The sequence below is a fragment of the Archocentrus centrarchus genome, chromosome 12 (assembly GCF_007364275.1).
Source record: "Archocentrus centrarchus isolate MPI-CPG fArcCen1 chromosome 12, fArcCen1, whole genome shotgun sequence".
Classification (NCBI taxonomy): domain Eukaryota; kingdom Metazoa; phylum Chordata; class Actinopteri; order Cichliformes; family Cichlidae; genus Archocentrus; species Archocentrus centrarchus.
Window position 1 is genome coordinate 14,657,564 of NC_044357.1, and position 27,755 is coordinate 14,685,318.

General features: G+C 39.5%; 2 protein-coding genes across 3 annotated transcripts; both read right to left on the bottom strand.

The window, feature by feature from the left end:
* Positions 1 to 6,856: 6,856 nt before the first annotated feature.
* Positions 6,857 to 11,855, bottom strand: oacyl (O-acyltransferase like). The gene is made up of 15 exons (XM_030743331.1): positions 11,699 to 11,855; positions 10,258 to 10,391; positions 10,090 to 10,168; positions 9,850 to 9,985; positions 9,496 to 9,692; positions 9,071 to 9,283; positions 8,881 to 8,983; positions 8,690 to 8,791; positions 8,418 to 8,583; positions 8,245 to 8,324; positions 8,005 to 8,115; positions 7,686 to 7,809; positions 7,363 to 7,549; positions 7,068 to 7,210; positions 6,857 to 6,972 (listed from the first exon to the last, which is right to left on the bottom strand). The coding sequence occupies exons 1-15, from the start codon at positions 11,853 to 11,855 to the stop codon at positions 6,880 to 6,882; spliced, it is 2,025 nt and encodes a 674-aa protein (XP_030599191.1). The 3' UTR covers positions 6,857 to 6,879.
* A 2,046-nt stretch (positions 11,856 to 13,901) lies between these two features.
* znf532 (zinc finger protein 532) lies at positions 13,902 to 27,247 on the bottom strand. 2 transcript variants are annotated; one of them, XM_030742972.1, is made up of 9 exons: positions 27,124 to 27,247; positions 21,698 to 24,059; positions 21,178 to 21,359; positions 19,792 to 19,968; positions 17,969 to 18,131; positions 17,490 to 17,792; positions 16,507 to 16,619; positions 16,069 to 16,198; positions 13,902 to 15,972 (listed from the first exon to the last, which is right to left on the bottom strand). In XM_030742972.1, the coding sequence occupies exons 2-9, from the start codon at positions 24,026 to 24,028 to the stop codon at positions 15,466 to 15,468; spliced, it is 3,906 nt and encodes a 1,301-aa protein (XP_030598832.1). In that variant the 5' UTR covers positions 24,029 to 24,059; positions 27,124 to 27,247; the 3' UTR covers positions 13,902 to 15,465. The 2 variants fall into 2 exon arrangements, with proteins under 2 accessions (XP_030598832.1, XP_030598830.1); XM_030742970.1 differs by lacking the exon at positions 27,124 to 27,247 and adding an exon at positions 25,895 to 26,430.
* Between the last annotated feature and the right edge of the window lie 508 nt (positions 27,248 to 27,755).

The window sequence follows — 27,755 nt, forward strand, 5'->3', positions numbered from 1 at the left end:
GTTTGTTTAATTCAGTATCTGCAAAGTGACACATGAGGTTAGCAGAAAATTCAAATATATCACAGTTAAACTGCAAAAGTGGAAAAGAGAATCTCTGGCTCGAGGATTATGTTTGAATTTACCTCCTTGAAGTATTTGAAGCAAAACCCACTATCTCCCTTTGGTTGTCAGTCTGTGTGCTTATCTAAGCTGCAGGAGATGATTCATTCAGTGGCATGTTGCATCTATTTCAAGCACGTTTAAGACACACTTGGCATATCTTATCAACAGGAAGCCTTCCTACTTTGTTGCTGATAAAAATGTCTGTCTTGTGATGCTTTTTTTTTCATTGTAAGCAGAAGGTGACACTCTTTAAAGTCTTCTGTCAAGAGGTGGTAAAATGTGCATTGCCTATATTACCAATAGATTAATATCTAGAGTTGATTTACCAGATAAAAAGAAGTGTTCTTATCTTTCTATCTATCTATCTATCTATCTATCTATCTATCTATCTATCTATCTATCTATCTATCTATCTATCTATCTATCTATCTATCTATCTATCTATCTATCTATCTATCTATCTATCTATCTATCTATCTATCTATCTATCTATCTATCTATAGTAACTAAAGCTCTACAAATTTGTCTAATTTCACATTTTAACACGAGGGTTTCCACTTATTATACCAGTTATATAGCAATACCTTATTGTTATGTTTCAGATTACAGCAGCAATTATTTGGTGCCTCTACGTGACTTTAACACCGTAGATGCACTCTAAAAATGCCATTTTGACATTTGACATTTCTGACACACGTGCAGTGGGCATATATGAAGTGGTGATGGTGGAGACTTTAAATCATGTACGCTGATATACAAGATTTCAGGAGGGGAGGTAGTGGCACAGACACTGGAAAAATACCAGAACATCTTTACCCATGACCTGCATTTGTCACATTCATTCCTGCTGCACGGAAGGCCGTGTCACAGAGCCCTCCGCCTCACATGTTTACTATGAAATTCATTACTGATTACTCTGAGTATATTCTATATAATGTTTTTAGGCTGAAAAATGTGAATGTTGATAAAACACCCATATTAAAGTTTCCTGTGATAAATGACCTTAACACCAACCCTAGTAAATTGCATTTTTCCTTGATCTCCTTGATTTGTCTCATGCCTAAACCCCACATTTAGACCTTATTAAGCTATGATAGTCCTTCTCACGCTAGGACATTGATTGGTGTATCTATGTTTTAAATACCTTGCTTGAAAAGCTCAAGCACCTGAACAAAGTTTTGAAAATATCGGCACCTCAGAATGCGAGAGCTCTTTGAAATGAGGGAAATGAAAACATTAGCGAATGAATTCTGATTTTTGACCAAGCGTGTCATGCGTCTCGTGCGCCACAGCAGAGCGTATGTGTCCACCTATCCAGATGAAGTGTGACCGACCACGTTTGCCATTCCAAAGAAAACCACAAACAAATGTCTAACAAGTCATGGCACAGATGAATCAGAACTGATAAAAGTATAACTATTACTCAAGGTGTTAAAACAGTTGTCTTTCTTGTCAGGGGGATTTCCAGCCATGCAAGTAGTACGTACCCTTTTCATAGTTGTTTGGTTGAGAATATAGACCTGTGATGTAGGACTTCAGTAGGAGCACAGGCAGAGCCGGCGGTCTCGGGGTGTGAGTCTATTTTTAAATGTTGTCCCCCACAAGTACAAAGTCGGTTACCTGATATAGCGGACATGTGCCGATCGTGAACATCTAACATTCGATATCTCTATTTACAGGCTGTTTCAATGATGGCCTACTTTACAGATGGACGACTTGAGTTGTGGTTGTTTAACTGTCTGTTTGATTTCATGTTTAATTTAATTAAGTCTCTAAGTCTGTTGTAGATAAGAATTTGGCAAACATCTAAAACTCTGCTAAATATAAGGCACAGCAGCAGTATTTCAAGAAATTATAGATAATATACATACAATAAAATGCAGCACAATTTTTTTTTTTAGATATTTTAATCTAATAACATCTGTCTGATTAAAATGTGCTAGCAGCAAACCTTTAACAATGAGGGTCATATTCCCTGAGACATTAACACCCCTTCAGTTACTCTGGCAAACCAACAATACCCTGTTGGCGGGGGTGACTGTTCAGCCACAGTAGTACATAGTTAGTAACACAATAACACAGTAAAACACAATCTCTTAAACATCACTCATGTTGTTTCACATTTTCAAAGAGCCTTTGCTCAGACCAAATCATTTTCTCTCTTAGTTACTCCTTCCCATCTTCCAATACTCCCGTTTTTAAGGGAAGAACAGATTTCTAACCAAGTGCTTCAAGGCTGTCGCATCATCATCATCCCTGTAACATGTGAGAGGATGGGAATGGCTTATTTTACCATTTTAAAATCAGCACGTTGCAAATAGTAGTTCAGCAGCAGGGACCATACCATAAAACAGCAATACATCAAGACATCAAAAAATAAAATTGATATTATAGACTTCTTATGACTATTTTAATCTAATCCTTTTCAAACTGCGACAAAGCACTGAGTGACCTTGTTACTGTTTTTTGTCCACGCAAATCAGTGACACGTTTCCAGAATGACTGGATGAGGACACAAACCATTACAACTGTGCCAAATCCTTTTATTCATTTTGTGCCATTATGTAATGGTGCATCCTCACAGCTGTTGCTTTCTTGTTTGGGGCCTTGTAACTCTGCCAAGCAACAGAGGGAATATTAATGGACATTTGGTGTGTGCGTGGGTGTGTGAGTTGCATCTGTTGTCAACAAAATTTTCTTTCTTTTGTGGTAATCTTCTACTATTTTGCTTTAGAAAAAAATATTTAAGGGCAGATTTGTTATTTTGTGGTGAAATTTTTTTAGACTTAAAAACTTGAGGCAGCACGGTGGCGTGGTGCGGCGATTAGCACTGCTGCCTCATAAAGGTCCTAGGTTCAATTCCACCTTGGCCGTGGTCTTTCTGTGTGGAATTTGCATGTTCTCCCCGTAAATTGCCCATAGGTGTGAATAGTTGTCTCTCTGTGTTAGCCCCATGACAGGCTGGTGACCTGTACAGGGTGTACCCTGCCTCTTGCCCTATGTCAACTGGGATAGGCTCCAGCCCCCTGTGACCCTGAACAGGATAAGCGGAAGAGAATGGATGGAAGACTTAATGAAGGAGAGCAATGCAGTTAAAGTAAAACTGAATATGTCACATTACTGACAGTTGCTGAGGCACCATCCAGAATTTGGGCACATCTTTAATTAAAGCAGCACATTGGTGTGGTAGTTCTCCTTGTACTTGCATGGATTATCTCCTAGTACGCCAGCTTCCTCCCACAGTCCAAACACATGCATGGGGTTTGGTGAAATTGGCAGTGAGTGTGAATAGTTGTCTGTCTGTGTTAAGCCTGTGATAGATTGGTGACCTGTCCAGTGTTTACCCTGCCTTTTGGCCTATGACAGCTGGAATAGGCTCTTGCCCCCCTGGATGGATGGGATGGATGGAGGGATGGATGGATGATCCTGTTATAATGCAGCTGTTAAAGGATATGCATATGTGTAATTTTTTTCCAGCATAGGTTCAACATGGTGCTGCGGCTGTGGTGTTGTGATCCCCGGCCCAGTTGTGGGTTTTTGGCTCTTGTGGTTGAATTCTGTGGTGTTATGGACATGTGGGAAACGGCAGCAGGCCAGGACTCGAGCCTGCACCGCTATGTGGCATGTGTATGGGGTCGCATGCTCAACCTGTGAGTGCCCTGTTTATTGATCATTATATTTTCTTAAAGGCTTTGGAGTCTTTGTTTGTCTTAAAATTGAGGCCTAGCTTTAAAGTTTAATTTTTTTCCTCAATCTGATCCTCTTGAGTCAACTCCCCTAAGTTAAGTTCATTTATGTGTCCCCATTTAGTTATGGTTCTCACTTGCAGTTTTATTTGGGGAGTTACCTGTCTTTTGTGCCTTGCGTTTAGTTTTACTTCCCCTCCTGTCTCATTGTCTTGATTGCCTGCAGTTGTGTCTTGTTTTCCCCAGCTGTGCCTGCGTCCCCTAGCTGTCTGTATCTATGTGCATATAATGCTGTCTTTCTATCAGTCCTTTGTCTCCAGCCAGTTTTGCATTCAGTTTATTTATAAGAGTTAAGATGACTTATAGACTGTCGGTCAACAAGTAAATGGAGTGAAAATCTCAGCATACAAAAATAATTGTTGAATTAAAAATGTACCCATTTCTTCATACTGTTGGTGGAATACAGTGTTATCTGTTATAACGGTATAGAATTGTAATATAATTTGGCAGCATCACAACCTTAAAACTGTTTTTTTAAATATCTGACAGACAAGTTGCACCATCTTGAGCATGTCGCCGGGAGGTTTCGTATTGGACGTGGCCCCACGGAGTCGTGTAGTCATGGAGAGAAAAGTATCATCTTACCAAAGCAAGATGTATTTTTACACCATGTTGTTACACCAACTGCCTCAGTGTGACATCCCAGGGCAGGACTATGGGGGTGAGAATGGTGCCGCAATCAAATAAGTGTGCGTCACAGCCATGTTTTGTTTGTGTGGGTACGTAAGAGAGTCAACTAAATGATGCCTAACCAATTAAGGTATGGGCACAATAACAGACATACACCTCAGAGCAATTTCCAAAAACAGAGACTACTCAGTGTGTCTGCATGTCTGTGGCAGCGATGAGCAGCGTGATGAAGAAAACATGAATTTCTTTGAGGCTGCTCACCAAACATTTTGCAGTTTAATAAAACACAACAAAGCTCACGGTCGTCATAACTTAAGCACTCGCTTGGAAATACATCCGTGTGTTGTGCGTCACCAAACATTTAAAAACCTTTTGGCGTGATCGCATCAGTCAGTGTCACTTTAAAATCTGACTCACTGACATGGAAAGTGCAGTGAAAAGATGATCTTATTCAAACATATTGTCTTGACCAGAACTGTTAATGGGAGGGAAAGGATGGTGGGGTGTTAGGATGAGGTATGAGTCAGTCACAGGAAAAGCACTTAAGAGTATTTGATGTATTTTGCTATCATTTCAGCCATATTCTCTCTTAAAGAAATCCAAAGTAAGAGACCTGTAACAGAAAATGGTTTAAAATATTTAATAAATTACCTTACCTTAAACACTGACTAAAAATACATCCACTTGCACTGAAGTCATAGTTTCAAATAGAAAAGAAAAACACCTTCAGTGTCTGCTTGTTTAAAAAACTCACAATTTTTGTTGCCTATTGTTTTCTATAAGTTAAAAAAAAACAGCCCCAGGAGTAGTAGTAGAGCTACCATGAACATGATCATAGACCCAGAGAGTCTGCTACAGTATTTGTGGCTGTATGTAGTGCATACATCTTTATTAAAGGCTGGCTTTGTTAAAGGGGTAATGGGCATAAATACATACATTATTATGCAAAAGCTTTGCGACTTCCCTCATTTCTTTATATTTTGCTTCCAAGGAGCCAGACTTTCTTGTAAATTTTTAAAGTGTTCTTGAGTGATAGTTCTCCAGGCTTATTGAAGGGTTTTCTGAGTTTTTCTTTGGATACTGGCTTCTTTTCCACAAATTTGCAGTCCAGTTCAGACCTATGAGTCACTCAGACATAACAAAGGCACCTAACTCAACTTCCTTCATTTAATCTATGAAATTAACCAAAGGTAACACCATTTGACAGACATATAATAGTATTTTTGCACCAACGAGGTGATTCCCAAGGAACTTTTGTCCTTAAAACATTTGAGGAAATTGGACAAGTGGTGGACAAAAGAAGAAGGGGCAGGGCTAAAAAAAAAAAAATCTACAGCAGATGAGGAGGACCTGAAATAGGAATATTTTCAGCAAAGACCTGCCACAGGAGCTGCATCTGGCCCTTCAGTTCATCCATCTACTGTTCAGTGAAGCTTCATCAGAAATGATGTCAGTGGAAGGTTGTCAAGAGACACAGGGAGAAAAGGATAAGGTATGCAAATTTGAAATTTTGGGTTCAAATTGTCATCAATATGTAAGGAGGAGGTCAGGAGAGAGAGGTACAACAGTGAGTGTCTACAGCCACCTGTAAAACACAGTGGAGGCTCTGTGATGGTTTGGTGCTGCATTTCATTCAGTGATTTTGTCAAAACTGATTGAATTATGAATGCAGAAAAGTACCATCAGATTTTGATCCACCATGTAATACCATCTGGAAAGTGTCTGATTGGCAACAGCTTCATTTTTCAGTGATCCCAGACACAGTGTTAATGCAGTTAAAGCATACCTAGATAGAAAACGCACAGTGGAACACTATGAGTCATGGGCTGGCATCCCCAGAGCCTGGACCTCAATATTATTGTATGGGATCATCTTTACAGGGAATGGAATAAAAGGCAGCCAACATCCAAAGAAGAACTTTGAATGTCCTCCAAGAAGCCTGGAGAACTATTCCTGAAGACTGCTTAAAGAAATTTCAAGCAAGCTGCCAAAGAGAGTTCAGGCTGGGTTGAATATTTAGTGTGTCGCCACACTAAATATTGACTTTCAAGCTCATTAGAATTGTACCAACAGTCTTATATACTGTATTTTCATGTATGTTTGCACATTTCAATAAATCACTGCACCCATTTTCCATTTTCCTGGCAAAACATAAAGCAATGATATCTTCCTCTTCTGTGGTATCTGCAGAACATTAATAATAGGGTTCAGGGGGATGCATATAATATTTTGAGGGAACACAAAAGTTTATGCGAGGCACTAAAAATGTAGCCACAAAAGCAGCTATAAATAAAAGCAATGTTAGGGATTGCAATGCGCAAACAAAGATAATATAGGTAGCCATTAAGCCATTAAGGATGTCAACAGCTGGACACGTGCTGACATTTCTCTATGTCCCGCTCTATTTTAGGAGCAGGTAGGGCTTCTCAACTAACACAGTAAGCACGTAGCTCACTGCCAATGTCAGCACCAGGTGGCCAAAGAACAGGTACATCTGAAGAGAGAAGAAAAGTCTGATGTTATGAAGAACTGAGCCAAATCATTTGAAATAAGCACACTGAAATGAAATGTGTTACATGAAATACTCACAAAATTGATGTCTGTGTAATGGATTGGGGTCTCTTGCAAGCCAATGTACAGGATGATGAAGACAGGATGTATTAGATAGCAGGCAAAGCTAATATTGGAAAGAGGAACCCAGAACGTCAAAGACAAGAACCTCTTAATAAAGCCTGGAGAGACAACAAAACAAGAAAATACAGAGAAATAAAGAAAAATAAGAACATGCAGAGATTTATTTTCAATGCAATAGCATCAAATACTTTCATTTTTTAAACGTGCATCTTCAGATATGGGATTTAGTTTATCCCGACTCCTGGTTTACCTCCATAGCCCTCCTCACAGGCCAGTATGATCCAGGTCACAGCCAGTGCCCAGAGTGGTCTGTGTAGCCCCTGATACAAGGCATGTGGCATAGATGGATTAGAGGGTGTCTCCTTCAGGATGTAGGCCAATCCAACCAACACAGCCAAAAGTGACAGACAGCAGAACCAACCAAGTGCTGCCTGCCACTGGAACAGCAGACATGATAAGCACATAAATGTCGTGGCAAATTTTCAAATTCTTGCTTGGCTATGAACCAAAAGGAGTTAGCTTACACTATTTTCAAATGTTTTCAAATTCTCAAAAAAGAAAAAATATTTTTACCCATTGCTTTAACAGTGGATTTTTCTTTGTTGTCAGATATATTCCAGTCAAGATCCCTATTAAAAATGGCCCATATCTCGTGTGGGGCTTCACATAGTAATACAAAACATAATTCTCAGATGTCCTGCAAAATAAACAAATCCATTTTAAAGAAAATTACAAGAAGAGATGCATAGTTGGTAGACAGCCCTAATTACCTTTTGCATTATATAAAAAATAAATACAAGAGTAACAATGACTTGACATTCATTTCACCTAACACTTCATGCATTTTGGCTCCTAAGCTGTTTGCACTGGATCGTCAACATCAGAGTCTTACATTGTAGATGGCTGAAAGACTGGTAGGTGCAGGTGTGCAGTTATAACAGCACTGGTCACAGTAGTCATCAGGAAGAGGACAGCTGCCACAATCATAAACACACTCTTATTCCTGATAAGCAAAACAGGGATAAGATTACAACCCTAAATTTAGTCAAATGTATAATGCACCTAGTGATGGTTATAATTCAAAAATGGAGAAATCACTTCATCAATTTCAGAATCATATGTGTGGACATACAATCTGTAAAAATAGACCAAGAGAGGAGTGGTTGCATAACACTGGAAGTCTAGAGACAGGTACCACGTCCAAGGAATACACTGCAGGGGGATTTGAGGATAACGGGTTAAGAAACAGGTAAGTAATCTGTGCTAAAGTACACAATGTAGGTCTAAATTAAGGGTTAAACTTACTATTTCATGGACTGGGAGGAGATTACTAATCAGTAGTAAGTTAGCCCACCAGTATGTCTTACAGTCCATCACTGTGTCTATAAATGGGAACCAGTAGGGTCCCCACTTGACCAAAGAGATAAGGCCAATGGTTAGACACATAATGAACAGATGCAGTGGCTGAATCCTGCAAAGAGGACAGAGAACATAAGTAAAACTCACATGTGTAGAAGGCCTATTTTACTTCAGTGTAAAAATGAAGCAACACTTAGTTAACTACCCAAATACAACACCTTGTAATCCGTTTTAAGAGATAGTTCCCAACCAGACTGAGGCTCAATTTGTCTTCATCCTTGTTGATAGAGCCCAGCAGGGACCGGGCACTAAGTAGACCCCTGAAACATCAAATTCCTTAAGCTGGCAATACAATTCATTTATTTATTTTTACATTTACACTGTCACTCTACCATTGTTCCAGTCTCACCCCAGCAATAAGAAGGTGTCCACAGCCAGAAAAACAGGTCCACTGATGGTTAGCACATACAAAGGGCTGCTTTCAACGGTTTTCCTCCAGTTTTTGTAATTATCTGCAACAGAAGTCTTACAAACATAAGTGAAAGAATATGTACATTATGGAGTAATGAAATGTAGAGACGGAGTGGGTCCTCTCATACCCAAGCTGTTGATTACAGGGAACTGTGCAGAGTGGCCACACATGATCCATAACAGGCTGAGAACCCGGATGCCGTTCAGTGAGGCGTACCCTCCTACTGGAGTTGATGTGGGGGTGTTATATACACTCCAGCTGCTGTTCTGTATAGAGAATGCTTGAAGGCACCCATACACACGGCTTTGAGGAGAACATGTTTGTGTGGGGTGGATGCTGTCTGCCAAAAACCAGTATTATATAAGGTCAGTAATGTCTTAATGTAGATATAATATAAACACATCTATAATAAATGATTCTGCATAAACTTACATCTTATTATTTGGTTACTGAAGAATGTAGCCATATGTCTGTGATGTGTAGTGGTTCTTTAAGACTCAGTAAATCTTGAAGAACATTCACTCAAAAACACATGATGCACTTTGCACTTACTATTTTCTTCTGAACTGCTACTATTAGTTTCACTGCTAGATGAGCTTCTGGTCTTCAGGGTCCCATAAAGTTTGAGACCGGCACTTAAGCAGGAAGACTCTACAGTAGGTCTAACCTCGCGTTTCCATTGCCACCTTATCATAGCTGTTAACAGGGTGGCTGCGAGAGGAATTGCTACCATAACACAACATACGAACCTGCGGGAGAAAAAGACAAAAACAAGTTATCCTGAGATAAAGCCACGGACCTATGAAGCAATGATTTTCTTATCTTTGCTTTACAAGTAAAACTAATGGAAGTGCATATGTAGTTAAGACATTAAAGAAAGTAAAAAGAGTGTAATCATATACTGACAGGCAGGTGATATCAGATGTATCAGGGGCAATTTTGTTGGACAAGCAGTGAGTCATGATAATCTCCTGAGTGGACTGATTGACCAGGATGGAAGGTAAAGGAGGAATGAGGGACATCTGATTAAACTGAAGTTGGTCTGTTAAAATGAGAAAATTAGTTACACGTTAAAAAAAACCCGTCATTTTATTGTGCAGATGACACTGTATAAATTCAGAAAAAACTGATTTTAAAATCACTGACCGTGCAGCACCAATGTTTGCACGTCATCTTTCTCACAGGAGTCAGGTACACAAATACCCACAAAGTACTGGACTTTTCCCTGTTGTAGAAGAAAACTTAGCTCAAAGTGTACTTAGTTTCACCTAATGTCCATCGGTTTTCATGGCATTTTATTGTTTTTGTTGTTACCTGCCGAAGGAACACCTGGCAGTACTGTCCAGAAAAGCTGGGACCGTGAGCAGAGCGGCACTGCTGCAGCAAACCAGGCTGGTTGGAGTTACCTCCTACAACATTGCTACCCAACTTTCCAAATGCATCAAACACTAACAAAACACACAAGCAAACAAATCATTCACTCACAGCCTCTTTGGATACAAAGACAATGACATATATTTGTGCCTCTCAAAAAAATATTTGAATATAGCAAAAAGAGATCTCAAAATTTAGACTTGCTAACTGAAACAGCTGAGAAAATAACTTGAAACTTTGAGTTCTAAAGTCGAAATTTTGAGATAATAGCCCAAATTTTTGACTTATGCAAAAAAAAAAGAAAAAAAAAAGGAAAAAGTTTTTTCTACTGGCAGAAACAAATTTAGATACTTTGTTTCGAATATTAATGCAATTTAGCTCGAGTCACTAAAGACTAACTCGTGAGCACCCTCTAAGTGAATTGTGGGGCATTTTCTGTACACCAGCATTAACAGGAAGTCAACAGACTTTCTCCAAGGTTGGCTTTACACGTGTCGCACCACATCTGAGCTGGCACACCTGCTTTTATTAGTAAGTATGAAATGCTGCTGTGATGTTGTTAAGGAAAAAGAAGGAATTAAAAATATTTCGAGGCTTCATAACAAACACCAGTTAATTTGTTCTTTAGCGTTGCAAACTAAAGTGCTGCCAGACACCAGCTAGCTAACAGTGAAAGTGAGGAGACAAGGGGTTCAAGTAAGCAAAAAAGACAAAATGACCATTTGTGCAACAACTGCAGTAAAATGACATAACATACGGCCTTCTTTATTAAGAAGTAGAACAAACTTTGAGTGACTCTAAAAAATCATCTTGAAATACTTAAGTAGGAATTGAATCACTGATTAAATTCACTCGTTATATATATGAGCTGCTGGGCCTTAAAAATAGCACTATAATTAAGAATCCTAGATAGCTTATTAAATCTCAATGAAAGTATGCATTTGAGGGTGTACCTGAGTTTACGGATTGGCTTATGTGATTGACAAGGACAGTGCAGGCCACTTACCAGTGAGTAAGGGTTGGGTTGCATTAAGAAACGTTGATTTATTTGGTGTTTGGTTCTTCATTTGACAGTTGAGCATTAGTTAGCTCTCAGCTAACAACATGCTGTATTTATTTGCTATGGCCTCTTTATCACAGCTCCAGAAAGATTTGCATATGTAAGAGGTTCTGACTCCATCAGGAGGATGGTGTTGACCATACAATGTCCAGCATATGCTAGGCGTACAGTTCACACCCTGGTTTTTGGGCTAAAGGCAGGTCTCTTTTACTGTTTCACTGTATATACACTTATCTAACGAGCACAAATTAATTAAAATGTGGGAACAAAATGACCAGCACTTTCAACATCATCATCTTAACCACAACTGCATGCACTTACTGAGAACAGCATATTCCTTTGGTTCATCCTTGTTAATTTCCCAGAGAAAAGTGTTTGTATCCTGCATGCATCTTTCTGAGACAGTCAAAGTCTGCCCGTTTCCCACTGCTCCTGTGCGCCCCACAAACAGAAGAAACACCACCCAGCGAAGGGCCATTTTAGAACTGACCGTTTCTTTGTGGTGAAGAAGGTGTTTAAATAGCATACAACGGGACACATCACCATCCAGAGTGCACTGTGAAATTCATCTTCCATGGCTGAATTGAATTGCTTTACCTGGTTTTCACTAACAGGTGTGAATAGGATTTGGTTACATGAAGGAGGATTAGAGGCTAAAAAAAAAAGAAAAAAATCCAGGCTGTTTTTGTTACTATCAAAGCCCTGACAGGTGACCTAGAAATAAGCCAGTGCACATAAATAACCTTAAACAGACACAAAGACACAAAGGTAAGTACCTGAAAAATCCTCTATACATTTATAATGATTACTGCCATTTTCTACTTGTTTTTAGTGGAAGGAGAAACACCACAGGCCATCCAGCCTTTATAACAAATCACTGCAAATAACTGGCCACTAGAGGGGGAGATTGTCTATAAAACATCCTTGGGCTGCCTTGACTTTACCTAGCAACAGCAATGGAAATGACATATTTAGTAGGCTATAAGCCTACTTATTATCTAATAGTAGAATTTTTGTGCTTAAGTGCTTCTCTATCTAACAAATAGAAGAAGACCATGCATCATCACTTTTTTAATCACTTACTTCATAGTGTGATCATAACATTTTGCCACTTAGAAACTAATATTTTGTTTGTTAATGCATAACGCAAGGATTTTTTAAAATTTTATTTCAGCTAACAGGCACCTTTAGAACTATTCAATACTGGGCATTAGTGGCACTTGTTTACTGTACGATATATAGTTATCACTGGGTTATTTGATTCTAAGGTACCAGTACAGCATTTTTTTTTTATGTTTTCCATGCAGATTTAGGGAATAATGAATTGCAATAGTGGGCTTCTAAAATAGTGATATTCTCTTAAAATTTGATATTCACATTGAATCTAAAAATGTGTGTACTGTGACTTTGTGTTCTTGTCACAGGACACACATCCATCCAGCCAGCCAGCAAGCGCTGAGGGGAAGTGCAGAGTGAAAATTATCTGTAGGTTCCTGACTCTATTTGCATTAATAGTCATTTGGATTATTAATTTAGCTTTGAAATAAATGATAGATTTCAGTCAAATGTTTAAAAAACAAACATGTTTATTAAATTTTTACACTATTAAACACGATATACCAGTAGCATGTATGGTCATGAGAAGAAGAAAGTTTTTGTGGGACTCTATGGAGTCCTGTGAAAAACTAAGTGCATCCTTACTGTTTCCAGAGGAATTAAGAAGGGAAGTAGCAGTCAGCTGCTGCTAAGTAAATGCACTTAATAAACTGATCATAAGCCAGTGTGATTACACTGGCAGATGTTTGGGCAGTTTGCTGGTCTGGAGCATTCAGGTATGTGTTAACACAATGCCACAATCTTCCCAGGAGTGGATGTCCCAGCAAATTCACCCCAAGGTGATGGAACAATGTCCTTTGGAGAGACTAGATCAAAGTGGGTATGTCTGGTCATAATGCACAGTGGCACATTTGGTAAAAACCAAACACTGTCAAATGTGAGGCCGTATGTCCACCAGCTAAAACTGGGCCCAAACTGGATCATGTAACAGGGCAACGATCCCAAACACAGCAGCAAATCTACAACAGAATGGCTAAAAAAAGAAAAGGATCAATGGTCCAGTCAAAGTCCAGACCTCAGCCTGATTAAAATGCTGTGGTGGGCCCTTAAGAGAGTTGTGTAAAAGCAAATGCATGCAAACCTCAACGAACTGACGCAAAGTTGTAAAGAAGATTGGACCAAAATTCTTTCACAATGATACGAGACTCATACAATCATACAGAAAATGATTACTTCAACTTATTGCTGCTGAAGGTGGTTTTGCAACCTACTGTATCATAGGGTCTATTTAGTTTTTGAAAGGACTGTAAATATTATTGGGAGAATGCCATGTCAAAATCCACTTGTTTTTATCATTCAGTGGATTTATAATAATAGTAATACTAAGCAGCACCAGACATATGGATGATGGTGACCATGTTTCTTACTTAATTCCACACTGAAAAGCTGAGGTCTCCTGTGTAGTACACATCATTTATTGACACAAAGAACAATTTTATACACAAGCATCAGAAATGTTTAAAAATGGCAGCAGCAGCAGCAGCATCAGCAAGACACATTCTAATCAACAGACTGCTTCTCGCATGCAGTTTTACAGTGCAAGACATTTAAAGTCTTATTGTCATTGTAAAAAAACAACAACAACAACCAAAAAACAAACAACTATTGAGACCAAAGAAAGCAAGAAAAGCAGTCTTGAGATAGTGTTCATGTCACGGAACCGGCTGTCACCTATTCACAGCCGAGCTTACATTCATAGAAGTTTTCTTTTACTTTAAAAGTTTTTTTTTTTTTGTATAATTCCTGTCAGCAAACATTCGTCATAATGGCATAGCTTGAAGAACCGCAAAATGAAAAAAAGAAACACAGACACACATATAATAAGGCAGAAAATGAAATGATACTCTAGTGTCATTACAATTTTACTGTTATTGTGCTGTTAATGATAGAATTACATTAATATACTGTAAAGAGGACTGCTTTTCAAAGGGAGGCAGCTGGTTTGTCTCATATTTACAATATTTAGGTACATTACATTTACATAACATTTTTAAGTGAATTGTAATCTCAAAGAGCTGCCATTTATAGTATATTAAGACAGTAATGAACCATCAACAAAAGTGTCACAAGCCTTTACAAAATGCTTTTTAAAAAGGAAATCTGGCCCGCAGGTGTCTTTAAAAGATATAGTAAAGTTTGACTTTATGATCAGTAAAGTTGGGAGCTTTAAACTCATGTGTGACACAGCACAGGAAACTCTACATCTGCTACATCTATTTACATCTGTTTAAGACTTTTTTGCATAAAAATGTAAAATTAAAATTTTAGACTTCATCCTAATTTTCGCATGCTGTGTCACATATATAAATGTTTCAATTTTCCACACTTTGTTGATATGTTAATAACTGGCATGAAAATTCTAATGACACGAGACTGGTTCTTTAACTGATTGTCCTGGAGTGTTCTGATATTTACTTTTCAAAGTTACTGCAGTCATGTTCTTTTGGGATGAATAGTTTTCAGGTGTATTATCAGAACTAGGGTCTTGTTGTAGAAGGTAAGACTTAAAGGGAAATAGAATCCATAAAAAATTCAAAAACAATTTCAAATCAGGTTAACTGTGCTACGGGAAAGCTGAAGTTTCCACAGGTTGATATATGTTTCTAACAGACATTCATTAGGCATTGAAAATTTAAAATGCTACTTTACATTATAATATCCATATATTATGTGGTCCTAGTGAGAAGACAACTACGGAAACTGTTTCACATAAAAGGCTCTTCTAAAAATTTCTATTTAAGGCTTTAGAAACATCTCTACCAGAAACTATTTTGTTCAATTTACTGAGACACGTTAACTGACTTTGATGTATATCACGTACTTTTGTGTATATATTGTATACATGTTATAGAACACTGCATTTACACAATGTATCTACAGCATAAAGACAGCCAGTGGAGGTACTGAAGGTTTAACAAGCTGTACAAGTTGAAATTTAGCTTCCGGTGGAATGAGTAAAAAGTGTCATCCGTTCACTTTTCGGCTGCACTCAGTCTCTTTGCCTTTATGAACGCCATCCCGTGTGTCCTCATGTGCGTGTTCAGGTTTCCCTCTGTTTCAAACATCTTCCCACACACCTTGCATTTAGTATTTGGTGTCCCGTCACTGTTCTCATCTGTAACATCTAACTGGTTCTCTCTTTGACTCTCCTCATCTTCCTTGGTCCGCCCTTTATATCGGGCGAGGCCGTGAGGCTCCTTTAGCCGGTGAACAATAAAGAGGTGTCGGGCCAGTGAGTGGTGGGAAGTGTAGCACAGGCCGCACTCTTGACACTGGTAAGACGAGCCGTCAGACTTGTGCTGAGGAATGTGCTCGTGGAAAGCAGCAATATCTTCTGTGGTGAAGCTGCAGACAGCACACTTGTGAACTTTGAGGATGTTCACCTTAAGCCTCTTCAGTGGCTGTGAGATGGTACCCCTGGAGTTCAGCCCTGGACCTCCCTCATCATCTTCTCTCTTCCTTTTGGGGCTTTTGAGGCTCTGTAAAGGAGATTATGTTAAAGTTAGCTCAGGGATGACATAAAAACAAAAAAGTTGGAAAGCAAGCATTTTCTTTGCAAAATTGTGTCACAGTACCATTTCTTTCCCAGGTGAAGCCTCCTTGTTATTAGTCTTTCCTCCTACATTTTTAACTCCGTGCATCAGTTGAATGTGCTGATCCAGCAACACTCTTTTAGTAAAGGGCTGACTGAGAGCTGGACAGTGCCTATAAAAGCACAATAAAAGACCAATTATAAGCCTGACATTAAAAAAAGTATTTTAAACTTTAACTTTGGATTCGTATGTAAGCTATGTAAAATACAAGGCACACTGCATTACAAACCTGTAAATTCCCTACAAGAAAATGGGGATGATGCATGGACACCATGGACACAAATAAGACTTTTTAAAACTTTGGCTCACTTACAGAGTGAGATTTGCTTAAGAAATTTAACCATACAAATACAGTTGGAAAGAAGGCGATGCATAGTTTTGTGTGGTGGTCATGCTAAGCTTAGTCGTGTTTGTACTCACGGGCAGGTGTAGACCTTCCGCAAGCCCGTGTGTTTGAGACGGTTGTGTCTGCAAAGACTATGGGAGGAGCTGAAAGACTTGTCACACTGTCGACAGGGGTGTTTTTTCAGTATCTGCAGCAGGAAGAGGAGAATGTCTGAGGCCTCAAATCATATAGGCCTAGAGACTGGTTGGTGATTGTCTGGCAACCACCTCTTGCTAGGAAAAATTAGTATTCCCAGACCAGTTGTGAGTGGTTGCTGGCAGTTGTTGTGAAAGCCCCTGTCACACAGGCCTAGAGACTGATCAGAACCACAGCTAGTGAAAAATGTGTATTCCCCCACCTGGTGGACTGTGGTTGCGGGAAGTCTGTCTGCAGACACTCATCAACTACTCGCTAAGCGATAGTGAAACTGTGATGAGTGTGACGCAAACAGGAAATGAAGACCATTTGCCTTCAAAGTAAAGGTTGCACCTTTTGAAACATGTTGGCTGCAAAGCTTTTACTTTGAAGGTGAACGTTCTCCATTTCTGGATTGCATCACACTTTTTCAAATTTCACTACCCCTTGGTGGTTAGTTAGCAAGTGTTTGCAGACAAGTTGGCATCTTCCATGAAAACTACAGGTGACCACGGTAAACTCTTATTGACCAAAGCAATCACAAGGAGGTTTTTGGTGCAGCACCCTCCTCTGTGACCGATTTCACCTAGCAGCAGCCACCAACCTCCAGCAACCACTCACCAACCAGTGAAGAATACACATTTTTACGTGACCAGGTTGCCAGGGGTTCACTAACTGATCTCCAGGCCTGTGTTTCTGAGGCCTAAGATATCAAAACGATGCTTTAACAGTATAGACTCCCTTTTTCCCTACACCCTTTTTCTGGGTTGGTTATACTTGTGTATCTTCAGAGGAGCACAACTCATTTATCAGCACTAAGTAAATCTTAAAAACAATAATGTGGCAAATCTGAAACTTTCTTATGAGAGCGGCAGATATTCACCTTGCCGTGTTCTCGCCTCATGTGCACCACGTAGAGCTCCCTGGAACTGAAGAGGCTATTGCAGTCCTTACATGTGTATCCTGAACTGGGAGGACTCTTTAAGTCTGCTGAAGACTTACTGTTGGTTTTGTTTAGTGACAAAGCTGAAGGCTTCTTTTCTCCCTTGTTTTGACCATTTATATTTACTCCATCTTTATTTTTATGGGGGCTGTTGCTGTTAGAATTAGTGGGCTTTGTGCTGAGTGGAAGGTTGATCCCCAAGTTTGGCGGGCCCTCTGTGGTCTTCAAGGTTCCATGTATGGCCTGAAAATGGGCCACACGGGCATCATATAAATACAAAGTTTGACATTTCTAAACTAAAACTCGTAAGATTGATTGGAAGTTACAGTAAAAGGTTTCATTTCCAAGTTAAAAACACTGAAAATACAAAAATGAATCCTATTGCAAAAAAAATCTAAATATACATTTTTTGTGCCTACCTTAATATGATCCAACATGAGCTGTTTTTGTGCATAGTGCATGGAACAGTCGGGGCATTTAAACACTGAAACTTTATGATTGATTACATGCTGGTCAAAGTGTGTGTAGAGCAGGGATTGAAGAGTAAACACAGTATCGCACATGGAACATTTATAGATCATCCTGAAACACAGACAGAGACAGAGGGATTTGAGCTGTTCAGATGCTACTTTTGGGTTTGCATCAAGCTTATAATTAATGTTGGTTTTACATCAAGATTTGAAGTTGCACATTGAAATGGTTCAATCCAGTCCAATATATGTATAAAATATTCATCTCGAGGGACAATCAGGCCAAATCCAGGCACTGGGTCAAGGACTGTTGCTGCTGAGCATGTGTATCACCAGTACCATTAATGATTGGTGATGTGTAAGCAAGTGAAAGGCTACTGTGTGGAAAAAAGCAAGCCAAAGCTAAGCCACCATATCTAAAATGCACAAATCCTACTACCGATGAAACAGCAAGGATAATTTTCCACAGCGAAAGGCAATGGACATGGGATTGGGTTACACTGACATGTGCCTGTGTCAGAGAAAGCTTACATAGATTTCTGTTGATGAGTAGATCATGAAAAAAGCCATTTCTTATATGGATATAACTCTAACATTTATTTATAAATCCAATTCTGGAAATGTTGCTGTATAAAATGTAAATACAAACAGAATGCAGTGATTTGAAAATATCATAAACCCATATTTTATTCACAAAAGCACATAGAAGACATAAATGTTTAAAATGAGACATTTAACTGTTTCATAACAAATACTGGCTCATTTTCAATTTTATGGCAGCAACAAGTCTTAACATGGGGGACAAAAGGCTGGAAAAGTACTAAAAAGAAACAGCTGGAGGAACATTTTGCAACTAATTAGGTTAAATGCCAGCAGGTCACTAACAGGGCATCTTAGGCAGAGTTTCTCAAAAAAAAAAAATAAATGGGCAGAAGTTCATCAATATGCAAAAAAAAAAAAAACTGTCTACAAATTGTGAAAGAATTTCAGAATAATGTTCCTCAGTGTAAAATTGTGAAGACTTTGGATATATCATCATCTACAGTACATAATATCATCAAAAGATTCTGAGGATCTAGAAAAATGTCTGTGCAAGAGACAAGGCCAAAAATCAATACCGGATGCCCGTGATCTTTGGGCCCTCAGACTGTGCTAAATTAAAAACAGGCATGATCCTGTCATGGAAATCACAGCATGGGCTCAGGAACACTTCAACAAACCATTGCTAACTGCATACTGCAGCTAATACAACAATGTGGCTTCATAGTAGGAGAGTCTGGGTGTTGAACTGGCGTGCCTGCAGTCCAGCTTTCATCAACTGAAAACATTTGGTGCATCATGATGCTAAAAATACAGAAAAGCAGAGCCAGGACTGTCGAGCAGCTAGAATCCTCTATCAGACAAGAATGGGACAACATTCCTCTCCTAAAAGTCCAACAACTGGTCTCCTGAGTTCCCAGATTTTTAACGACTATTGTTAAAAGAAGAGGACATCCTACACAGTAGTAAACATGGCCCAGTCCCAACTTTTTGTTTTAGATGTGTTGCTTCCAACAACTTCAAAATGACCTAATATTTTTCTTAAAATAGTACATTTTCTCAGTTTAAATATTTGATGTTATATATTTTCTACTATGAATAAAATATGGGTTTGCAAATCATTGCATTCTGTTTTTAGTTACATTTTACACCGATATTTTCAGAATTAGGGTTGTGTTTTAGACCATTTTTGTAAAGAATGATATCAGTAGATATAGCATGTAAAGACCTACTTGGGCTCTCCTGCCTTCAGTCCTGGATGCTGTGTATATGCATGTGAGTGTGTTCCTGGCGCAGATTTGAAAGCCATGGGACAGAGAGGACATTTAAAGAAGATCTCACAGTGAGTACTTTGTATGTGGGATTTTAGAGTTGCACCATCAGCAAAGATCACACTGCAGTGGATACAGCTGGAGGGAAAAAGAATGGAGAATGGAAGAAAGGGTAAGACATGGACTTAAATAACATTTTATGAATCAGTTTAGCTCAATTCCCCCAATGGAGACTTTGGTGATTTGAATTTAAAATGATCATTAAATTTAACTTTGTGCTAGCAAATAACTTATTATGTCAAATCTAGTTTCTTGAGTTTATAGTGAAATATACATATATTAACTTTGCTTCAGTAGTTATATTTAAAGACCAATATCAGCCATGTTTGTATGCTGCATATTAAAATACAAGATAGTTGGTCCCAAAAGCCTAGAGGCTGGTTGGCAAATGGCTGCTGACAGTTGCTGTGAAACCGATTGCTGAAGCCCCATTCCTGCAGACCTAGAGACTGGTCGGTGACCCCCTGGCAATAACCAGTCACTAGGTAAAAGTCTGTTTTCTGCAACCAGTTGGCAAGAGAGGGCTTGTTAGTGATTTTTTTGTCATTGGTTGAACTCGGGCAAAGTTCTTTATAAATATAGAAATGCATTGATATTTTTGGATGGTTAATCTCTGGTTTAGGGGATAAAAGAACATTCCTTCTTTTTCTATATTGAGCTGAGTTTTGAATTTCTAAGTTAAAATGGAAATGTGCTTAAAGTGCATTTGCATATAGTGTCATGTTTATGAAGTTGATATGACTCTTAACTGATAAGCAATTAAGGGTCATAACTGTAAAAATATCATTAAGATGCAGGAATATAATAAAGATTTATTATAGCACTGTATATTTTACCTTTAAGACCAACTGTTCTTTTAATAACAATTTGATTGACCAGGGTCATAATTGAACTGTAATTGCTCAAAGGCAAAGTTTCATTCTTAATGGCGTGTAACTTGGGTGACTCCAAATGTGACAGTCTAATTTTTTTCTCAATAATTTTTGTTGTGAATAATATCACTTTTGGGGATATGGGATTGTCAAGCTGAAGCAATCATATATTTTAATAACTGTAATTAGAAATGACATTATAAGTGGCACTTTGGAAGGAAAGCAAGAAAACGAGACATATTAGTCTGAGTATGGCCACTTTCAGCAAATCATGGCCACATACAGTCTTCTATTTTCAACAGATTTTACTATACATAAAAAAAAACATATGGTTCTCAACAGCATATGTTTTGAAATTCAAAGTACTTGGCATAACAGAAGACAAAATATTGTAAAGACAAAAGTTCTAACAGACCGGTAGCCGACCCTCCGAGTGTAATGCAGGCAGTTTTTGGTCACATGTGACTGGAAGTGGATAGAGCGGCAACTGGCACCACACTCAGGGCAGATGTAAGGAGATTTGTGCTGGTGGATTCGCTGGTGTGACAAAAAGCTGCACTGATTTGGGAGAAGCATTTGGCAAATGGTGCATGTTTTCTATGGGATAAAAAAGGAGAAAAAAAATGTCAAAAAATTTTTTTTTCATTACACTTGGAAAACTGCTTCCAGAATACAAGATGTTTTCTTAACATAAAGGATACTGTTATTAATGTAAATGAGCGTATACTGAAGATTAGGCTATTTGAATATTTGTTCCTAACGTGTACCTTTTCATTTGCAGTTAACTACACGCTTGAATTTTTATATAGAACACCTTGTAGTTTAAAGAGTTTTCAAAGCATGGCATTTTCTGCTGCCTTTGTAGAACCTTTTAAAATTACTAAAGTTGCCCAAAATTGCATCTCCCATATCATGTGATGGTTTAACATACACACCTGACTTCTGGACTCCAATGCTTGTTGATAGTGCATTGCTAGCGAGTTGTCATCCTGGAACATTTCATTACACTCCAAGCATTTTAAGCTGTGCCTGCAGAGCTTTGATGCATCATCTTCCAAGGGCATGGCTGCTGCAACAGGGGTATTGCTCGGTGCTGAAATCACTGTAGCTTGGGTCCCAGCACCAGATACTTTCTCTTGGACTTGACTTGCAGTTGCCTGTGCTTGAGTGCTAGTGGTGGTGCTATTAACATTAGCTGGTCCTGATGAAGTTGATGTACCAATCATCTGATCTGCAGGGATGGGTTTTAGGATTAGGTGTGAGCACTGCATAACCACTCCTTTGTCTTTGTGACGCCTAGCATGAGACAAGAGGCTGCATTTATTATAGAACACTATACTTTTGGCACAGTGGTTGCAGGTGACCTCGATCCGCACACTACGGCGCTCGTAGTGGTGTGTCAGACTCTTCTCAAGAGCAAATGAATCTCCACACTCTAGGCACTTGTAGCCAAGTGAGGGTAGAGAGATACAAGCTGAGGTTGGTGGGGAAAGGTTTGGAATGTACACAGGGACAGGATTCATGCTACTCAAGACTTTATTGAAGGCATCCACTACAGAGCTTTGAGAACTAGTGAACACTTGAACCCTAGAGACTTTCTTTGAAGTCTGGCTGGCAAGAATTGTCTGTTGTTTCACTTGCTGTTGATGCTGGGGCTGTTTGGAGGAGGAAAAGGTCTGTTGGAGATCACAGGCAGCAGAGGACACTGTATGAGGCAGAAGGTTGAGGTTACTAAGATGGACTGTCTTTGGCACAAGTTTGGCATTTGCCAGACTGGAGGCAGGTACCATGACAGTCTGTTGTTGGATGGCATTAGCAGCTTTCAAAATGGCACTGCTGGCACTTTGTACCGATGCAGCAGGGATGACTGTTGCTTTAACTGTAGTGTTGTTAGCCAATTTAAGGTTAATAACTTGGGATCCAGCCGTCTTGACTGCTGAGACTGGTAGGAATGCTGTTGCAACAGGTTTAATAGTCATTTGCTTGGTTATTTCAATTGAAGGTCCACCAGTGGTGGCTACTACTGTGGTTGGCAGTGAGGGCCTTGATGAGGATGAAAAAATGGCATTGGTGGTTGCCATGACAGATGTGCTATTCTCTCCTTTTTTCAGACCCTCGGGATCAAACTCTGGGAGTACTCGGGTAACTGTACGCTTGATCTGTCCGGATGAAGTTTTGATTGTTTTGATCCTGACTTTTGGGATAACTGGGGTGGTGTCTGTGCTTGAGGCAGGGGAACCTTTGCTACTGCTCTCACTCATGACACTAGAGGGGCTGTCTGGTTGTTTTGTTTGCAGCTTCTTTGCAAACTCCACAGCTGACTCCTGCTCCTGTGGCTTCTCTGGAACTCTGGGATTTTCTTTGACCTGTACTGGCTCTTTCTGTGTTGTAGAAGAATCCAAAGCAGCCAAGTCTTCAGTGCCAGCTTTTTTGGCATTGAGGGCTGCTATGGCTGCTATACAAGATGAAAGTTTCATCGAGGACTTGGCTTTGATTAGTGGAATATTGGATGCATTACCAAGTCCTGTTGACTTCCCACCTTCCTTGCACTCTTTATTTTTGGGGATAGTTTCCAGAGGTTCCCCCTCAGGTAAAGTCGATTGAGAGGGATTTTTAAACTTACAACTTCTGGAAGTGTTATTGTTGTTGTTTAGATCAGGCTTTTGGTCTCCATTTATTTTGGGTTTGGAAACACTTTCCAATATAGGAGATTTGGAGTTTTGCTCCCCTCTCTTAGCAGTGGGCCTAAATAAAGTGTGACCTCCTTGCTTGTCTATTGGGTCATCTACCTCAATTTTCTCATCATCATCAAATTCTTCAGCACTAGAGATTGGACTAAACTGATTCAAGGTACATGATTGGTTGTTCATTTTCTGTCTTTCCTCTCTGGGAATTTTACATCCATCCTTGGTGTATTGAGCACCAGTTGGTATTGTGGACACCAAACCATTATGAAGTCCATTACCAACAGAAGGGAGTTGGGAATGCGAATGGAAATGCCCACCCTTCTCCGATTCAGTTCCACAGTGTTCACTAGTGTCTATGTTTCGGATGTTCTTCACAATGACACTAACACCAACATCATGTACAGCCGAGGGGTTGTGGGCATCATTCTCATTGTTAGTCACACTACTATTGGTTTGCTTGAGTTGTCCATCATTGACATCTTGGTGGCCAGATTCAATAGCGGCTTTAGGATCCACCATGTCGGGGATGTCGAAGGCCGCCAGCAGGTCATCAAAGTCTGGCGTCTTCATATCTCCCATATTCCTGCTCCTGTTCCAGTATGGTGATCACCTTGGGAAGATGGATGTAATGAAAACATTTTATTATGCAGGTCTTGGGAGCTGCATCCTTTATCCTGTATTGTAATTACTCTCTTTACAAGTATAAAAGATTTTTTGCTGTAACATCTGACTTGATTCTGTTCATTACTATTTAAGCTTTAGATTTTTTTTTCATCAAGTTGGAGAATCGTGCTGGGATAGGAAGAGAACAATGAAAAAAAAAATCAAGAAAATTAAATGCTTTGGAAATATAAAACTACAAATAATCATGCCAACACCAAACAAATTACTAAAACAACATGTCTAAATTTATTTAAAAAATCACTTTTTGCGATGATGTCAGAGGGTGGATGTACACTCCAGTCACTATAAATGATTGACAGTGCCGTTTATATTTACATGAATTATAACTGGGTCAGTCAGACACTGATGGCATGAAGCTAGTCTTAAAAAATATTAGTGTTTGACCATGTCAAATTGGATACTAAAGATAATATGTTCCATTTATACTTTTGTGTATTATAATATGATTTGTTGCGGATTTGGGTCAGACAAGTTTCAGTTTTGTAGCTTGAGTTGTCTCCGCATGTTACGCCCACAGCGAGTACAGCAAAAATACCATCTTGTTAACAATGATTTCACTGCTTTCCGGTGTTTGATATCACATTCGGTGCAGCCTCATGCTGACATACATGAAGTATAAATATGTATGTCAGCATTTCATGCAATAGTTAGCCCTATTTCTGCCACATTCGTCCTTACTTTAGGGAATGAGTTATTTCAGACAGAAACACCAGGGTGTCACATGCTGTGCACATAATGGGTAGAAGTGATGTTATGATGACATTAAAAAGAAAATCTTCTTAAATCTCTACATGCTCATTATATTGATCTTTAAAAAATAAATAAATAAAAGTATACCACAGTGCTAATTATATCCATTTTAGCTTTACTTGAAAATCTGTTGATGGAACATAGCAAAATTATGGCATAATGTCTTGACTATTTTAAAGTCTTGCTCGCTGCAAAGGCATATTAATACATTATAAAAAACATTCTTTATCAATTGGGACTCTTCAGTTGAATTTAGTCTTGAATAAATAACATGTAGATAATACATTGGTTTAATTAAATAATATGTGCAAATATAAACAGGAACACTGTTTATTTATCATGATTAAATATGAGGGAACATATTCTTGTCAAATGAAATGTTTTATAGAGTGAACATTTTTAATCAGTTTTTATTTTTTATTATAAAGAAAAATGTAAATAAGCTATGATGGGGCTGGAAAGCATAGTCTGAATGTAGCCTGTTATGGGTGTTTGGGACAAAAGGGGCAGCTAAGCTGCTCTGCTTGAACGTGCAGCTGAACCAGTGCTCCTGTTTCATTAAAATCTATGGAAACCATAATTCCGCACATAGACCAATATCCGATAGCCTGGGCTTGGATTTCAAAATGAAGAATTCCCTGTTTAATCCATATTATTGGCTGGTGATGAAATGGCAGAGAGAAGGAGAAATGTTATGGAGGGAGAGGGCAGGCAACATATGCAGTGAGGGGGGAAAAAATGGCTGCTGAGCTGTGTGAAGCTGCAGCAGAGAGAGAAAGGCCTGGTGGAAAGAACAGCTAGTCACAGCCATGACAGGCAGAACAGTCTGATGTAGAAATCAAATGAAGGTTAAATGCAGACAAATATGTAAAATAGATAACACAGAACCCATCTTGACAACACCAGTTTAATACACATGCATTGTTACCACCTTAAATCGACACAATGTGTAACAATCTAAGTCTAAGTAAATAATAGTGGAAACATGCAAGTGAATCAGCAACTCCTCACCCTCTTGCTTCCGTCCCTCTCCAGCCACTAGCCAAACCTTCTTTCCTTCCTTCCTTCCATCCTGCAACAAACAAAGTCACAACACTACTAACCCACAAAAGCCATCCACCACCCCACCCTGCCTGAAAAAAAAAGTCTTGCTTCTTCCCAGCCAGGCAAAGGCCCAGAATTCAGGCTCAGGTTACATCCCGGGATCTGGTGAGTGATGGTGGTCCTGGTAAGAATCGTCCTTAGTCATTCTCTGCACCACTAGCAGCACACAGATGTATAAACAGACAACAGCTAAATCATGCTCCTATGTGTATGCATGTGTGTGTATGTGTGAGGCAGGCTCTAGGCTGCAGATTCACAAGACTCCCAGCCAGCCACGTCCCACTTGCCCTCGTCCTTTCCCAAATGTCCCTGCTCCCCTCACAGTGAGCTGTGCTGCGCCATGCTAGTACTCCGACATCCAGCCAGCAGTGAGCAGGAGCAGCAGGGTCTGTGCTTGTGCCATGGTTGAGCTGTGAAGGTCTGCCATGGAGCAGCCTAGGCTATCTCTATCCCCATGGAGCACAGAGACAGCATTGTTCCTGTCAGCCCTCCGACTGCCTCAAACCGGTTTCAGCTGGTTCCGGTCACCCAGCATAAAAGCCTTCTGCTGCAATACGGCCTCAGAAACACACAGACAGAAGCAGTGCACCCACCTCCCAGGAAGCACTGCAACAATTTACACTAAACTAGGTTCATATTGCCATAGATTTTATAAAGCAACAAATTACAGGTGGACACGTACTAGTCTGGTTGCTTGCACGGCTTTGAAATCAGGCCACAAAATATAAATAATGAAGATGAATATGATGCACAGATATCTTGTTGCAAAAGAAAAAGACAAAAAGAAATGAAATGATGCCACGATACAAAGTTGCATGACACTGGAAAACACAAATGGTCAAATGATATACAGTCGACTAATGCACCGAAAAAAAGAAGTTTAAATAATCATAAGTAGCTCAATCTTATACTACTACCTTGGCCTGAGGTAGTAGTATAAGTGCTTTAACCCCAATCTTTACAGTAATTCCACTGATTCCTTTCATGAAGCCTCTAACAGAATTAGTCCTATCATTGTGATGTGACAAGAAATGTAAATAAAAGAAAACATGGACAGAGGCAACACATGCACCTCCCTCCCCAAATATATATATATATATATATATATATATATATAAAGAGGAAACATGACATACCTTTGCCTTGTTTACCTATTGCCTTGCCTTGTACTTTTCCCACTCTGAGAGATATTCAGTGGAAAAAGTTTTCCTTTGGAGGCCTCAGCACCTGCCTTTACTCAGCCCCAAGCACTCCATCCTCCATCCTCCCCCTCCCTTCCCCCTCCTCGCACTTTCCTTCACTGGGTCAGTTCTAACTTTCACTCCCAGCCCAGGCCTCATATTATCCAGAAGCCCCCCTCCACCACTATGGCCGTGCATGAACGGATGGATGGAGAAAGGGGGCAGTATTCAGCAGGCGAATCAGGCCTTTTGTTTCTGCCTGAGTGGGGGTGTGGGGGTGGGGGTGGGTTGAGGGGACTCTCCACTTTGGCTCTGGAACAGCAGCAGCTGGTGCAGAGAAAGAAGAGAGCGAGAGAGGGAGACAGAAACGGAAGGGAGGTGGGGAAGACAGAGAGGAAATGGAGGAAAAGGAAATGACCACGAGCGGATAATAAGGGCTTGATTATGTGCACTATGTTTATATTTTTAGGCCTTTGCTTAAAACATAAATCAATAAGTGATGTTAACACAGGATTACGGCTGATAAACTAGTTTTGAGCCTGCACATTTTTCTCAGCGGTACAAAATATACTGAAATAAAATGTATA

Coding starts and splice junctions, on each gene's coding strand:
- oacyl (XM_030743331.1), bottom strand. CDS start 11,855: ATGGCCCTTCGCTGGGTGGTGTTTCTTCTGTTTGTGGGGCGCACAGGA. Junction 9,693..9,849: donor ACATCTGATATCACCTGCCT/GTCAGTATATGA, acceptor TTTCTCCCGCAG/GTTCGTATGTTGTGTTATGG. Junction 8,984..9,070: donor CCCTGTAATCAACAGCTTGG/GTATGAGAGGAC, acceptor CTTCTGTTGCAG/ATAATTACAAAAACTGGAGG.
- znf532 (XM_030742972.1), bottom strand. CDS start 24,028: ATGGGAGATATGAAGACGCCAGACTTTGATGACCTGCTGGCGGCCTTC. Junction 17,793..17,968: donor TCATGTTGGATCATATTAAG/GTAGGCACAAAA, acceptor GCCCATTTTCAG/GCCATACATGGAACCTTGAA. Junction 15,973..16,068: donor CTTCACCTGGGAAAGAAATG/GTACTGTGACAC, acceptor TCTCCTTTACAG/AGCCTCAAAAGCCCCAAAAG.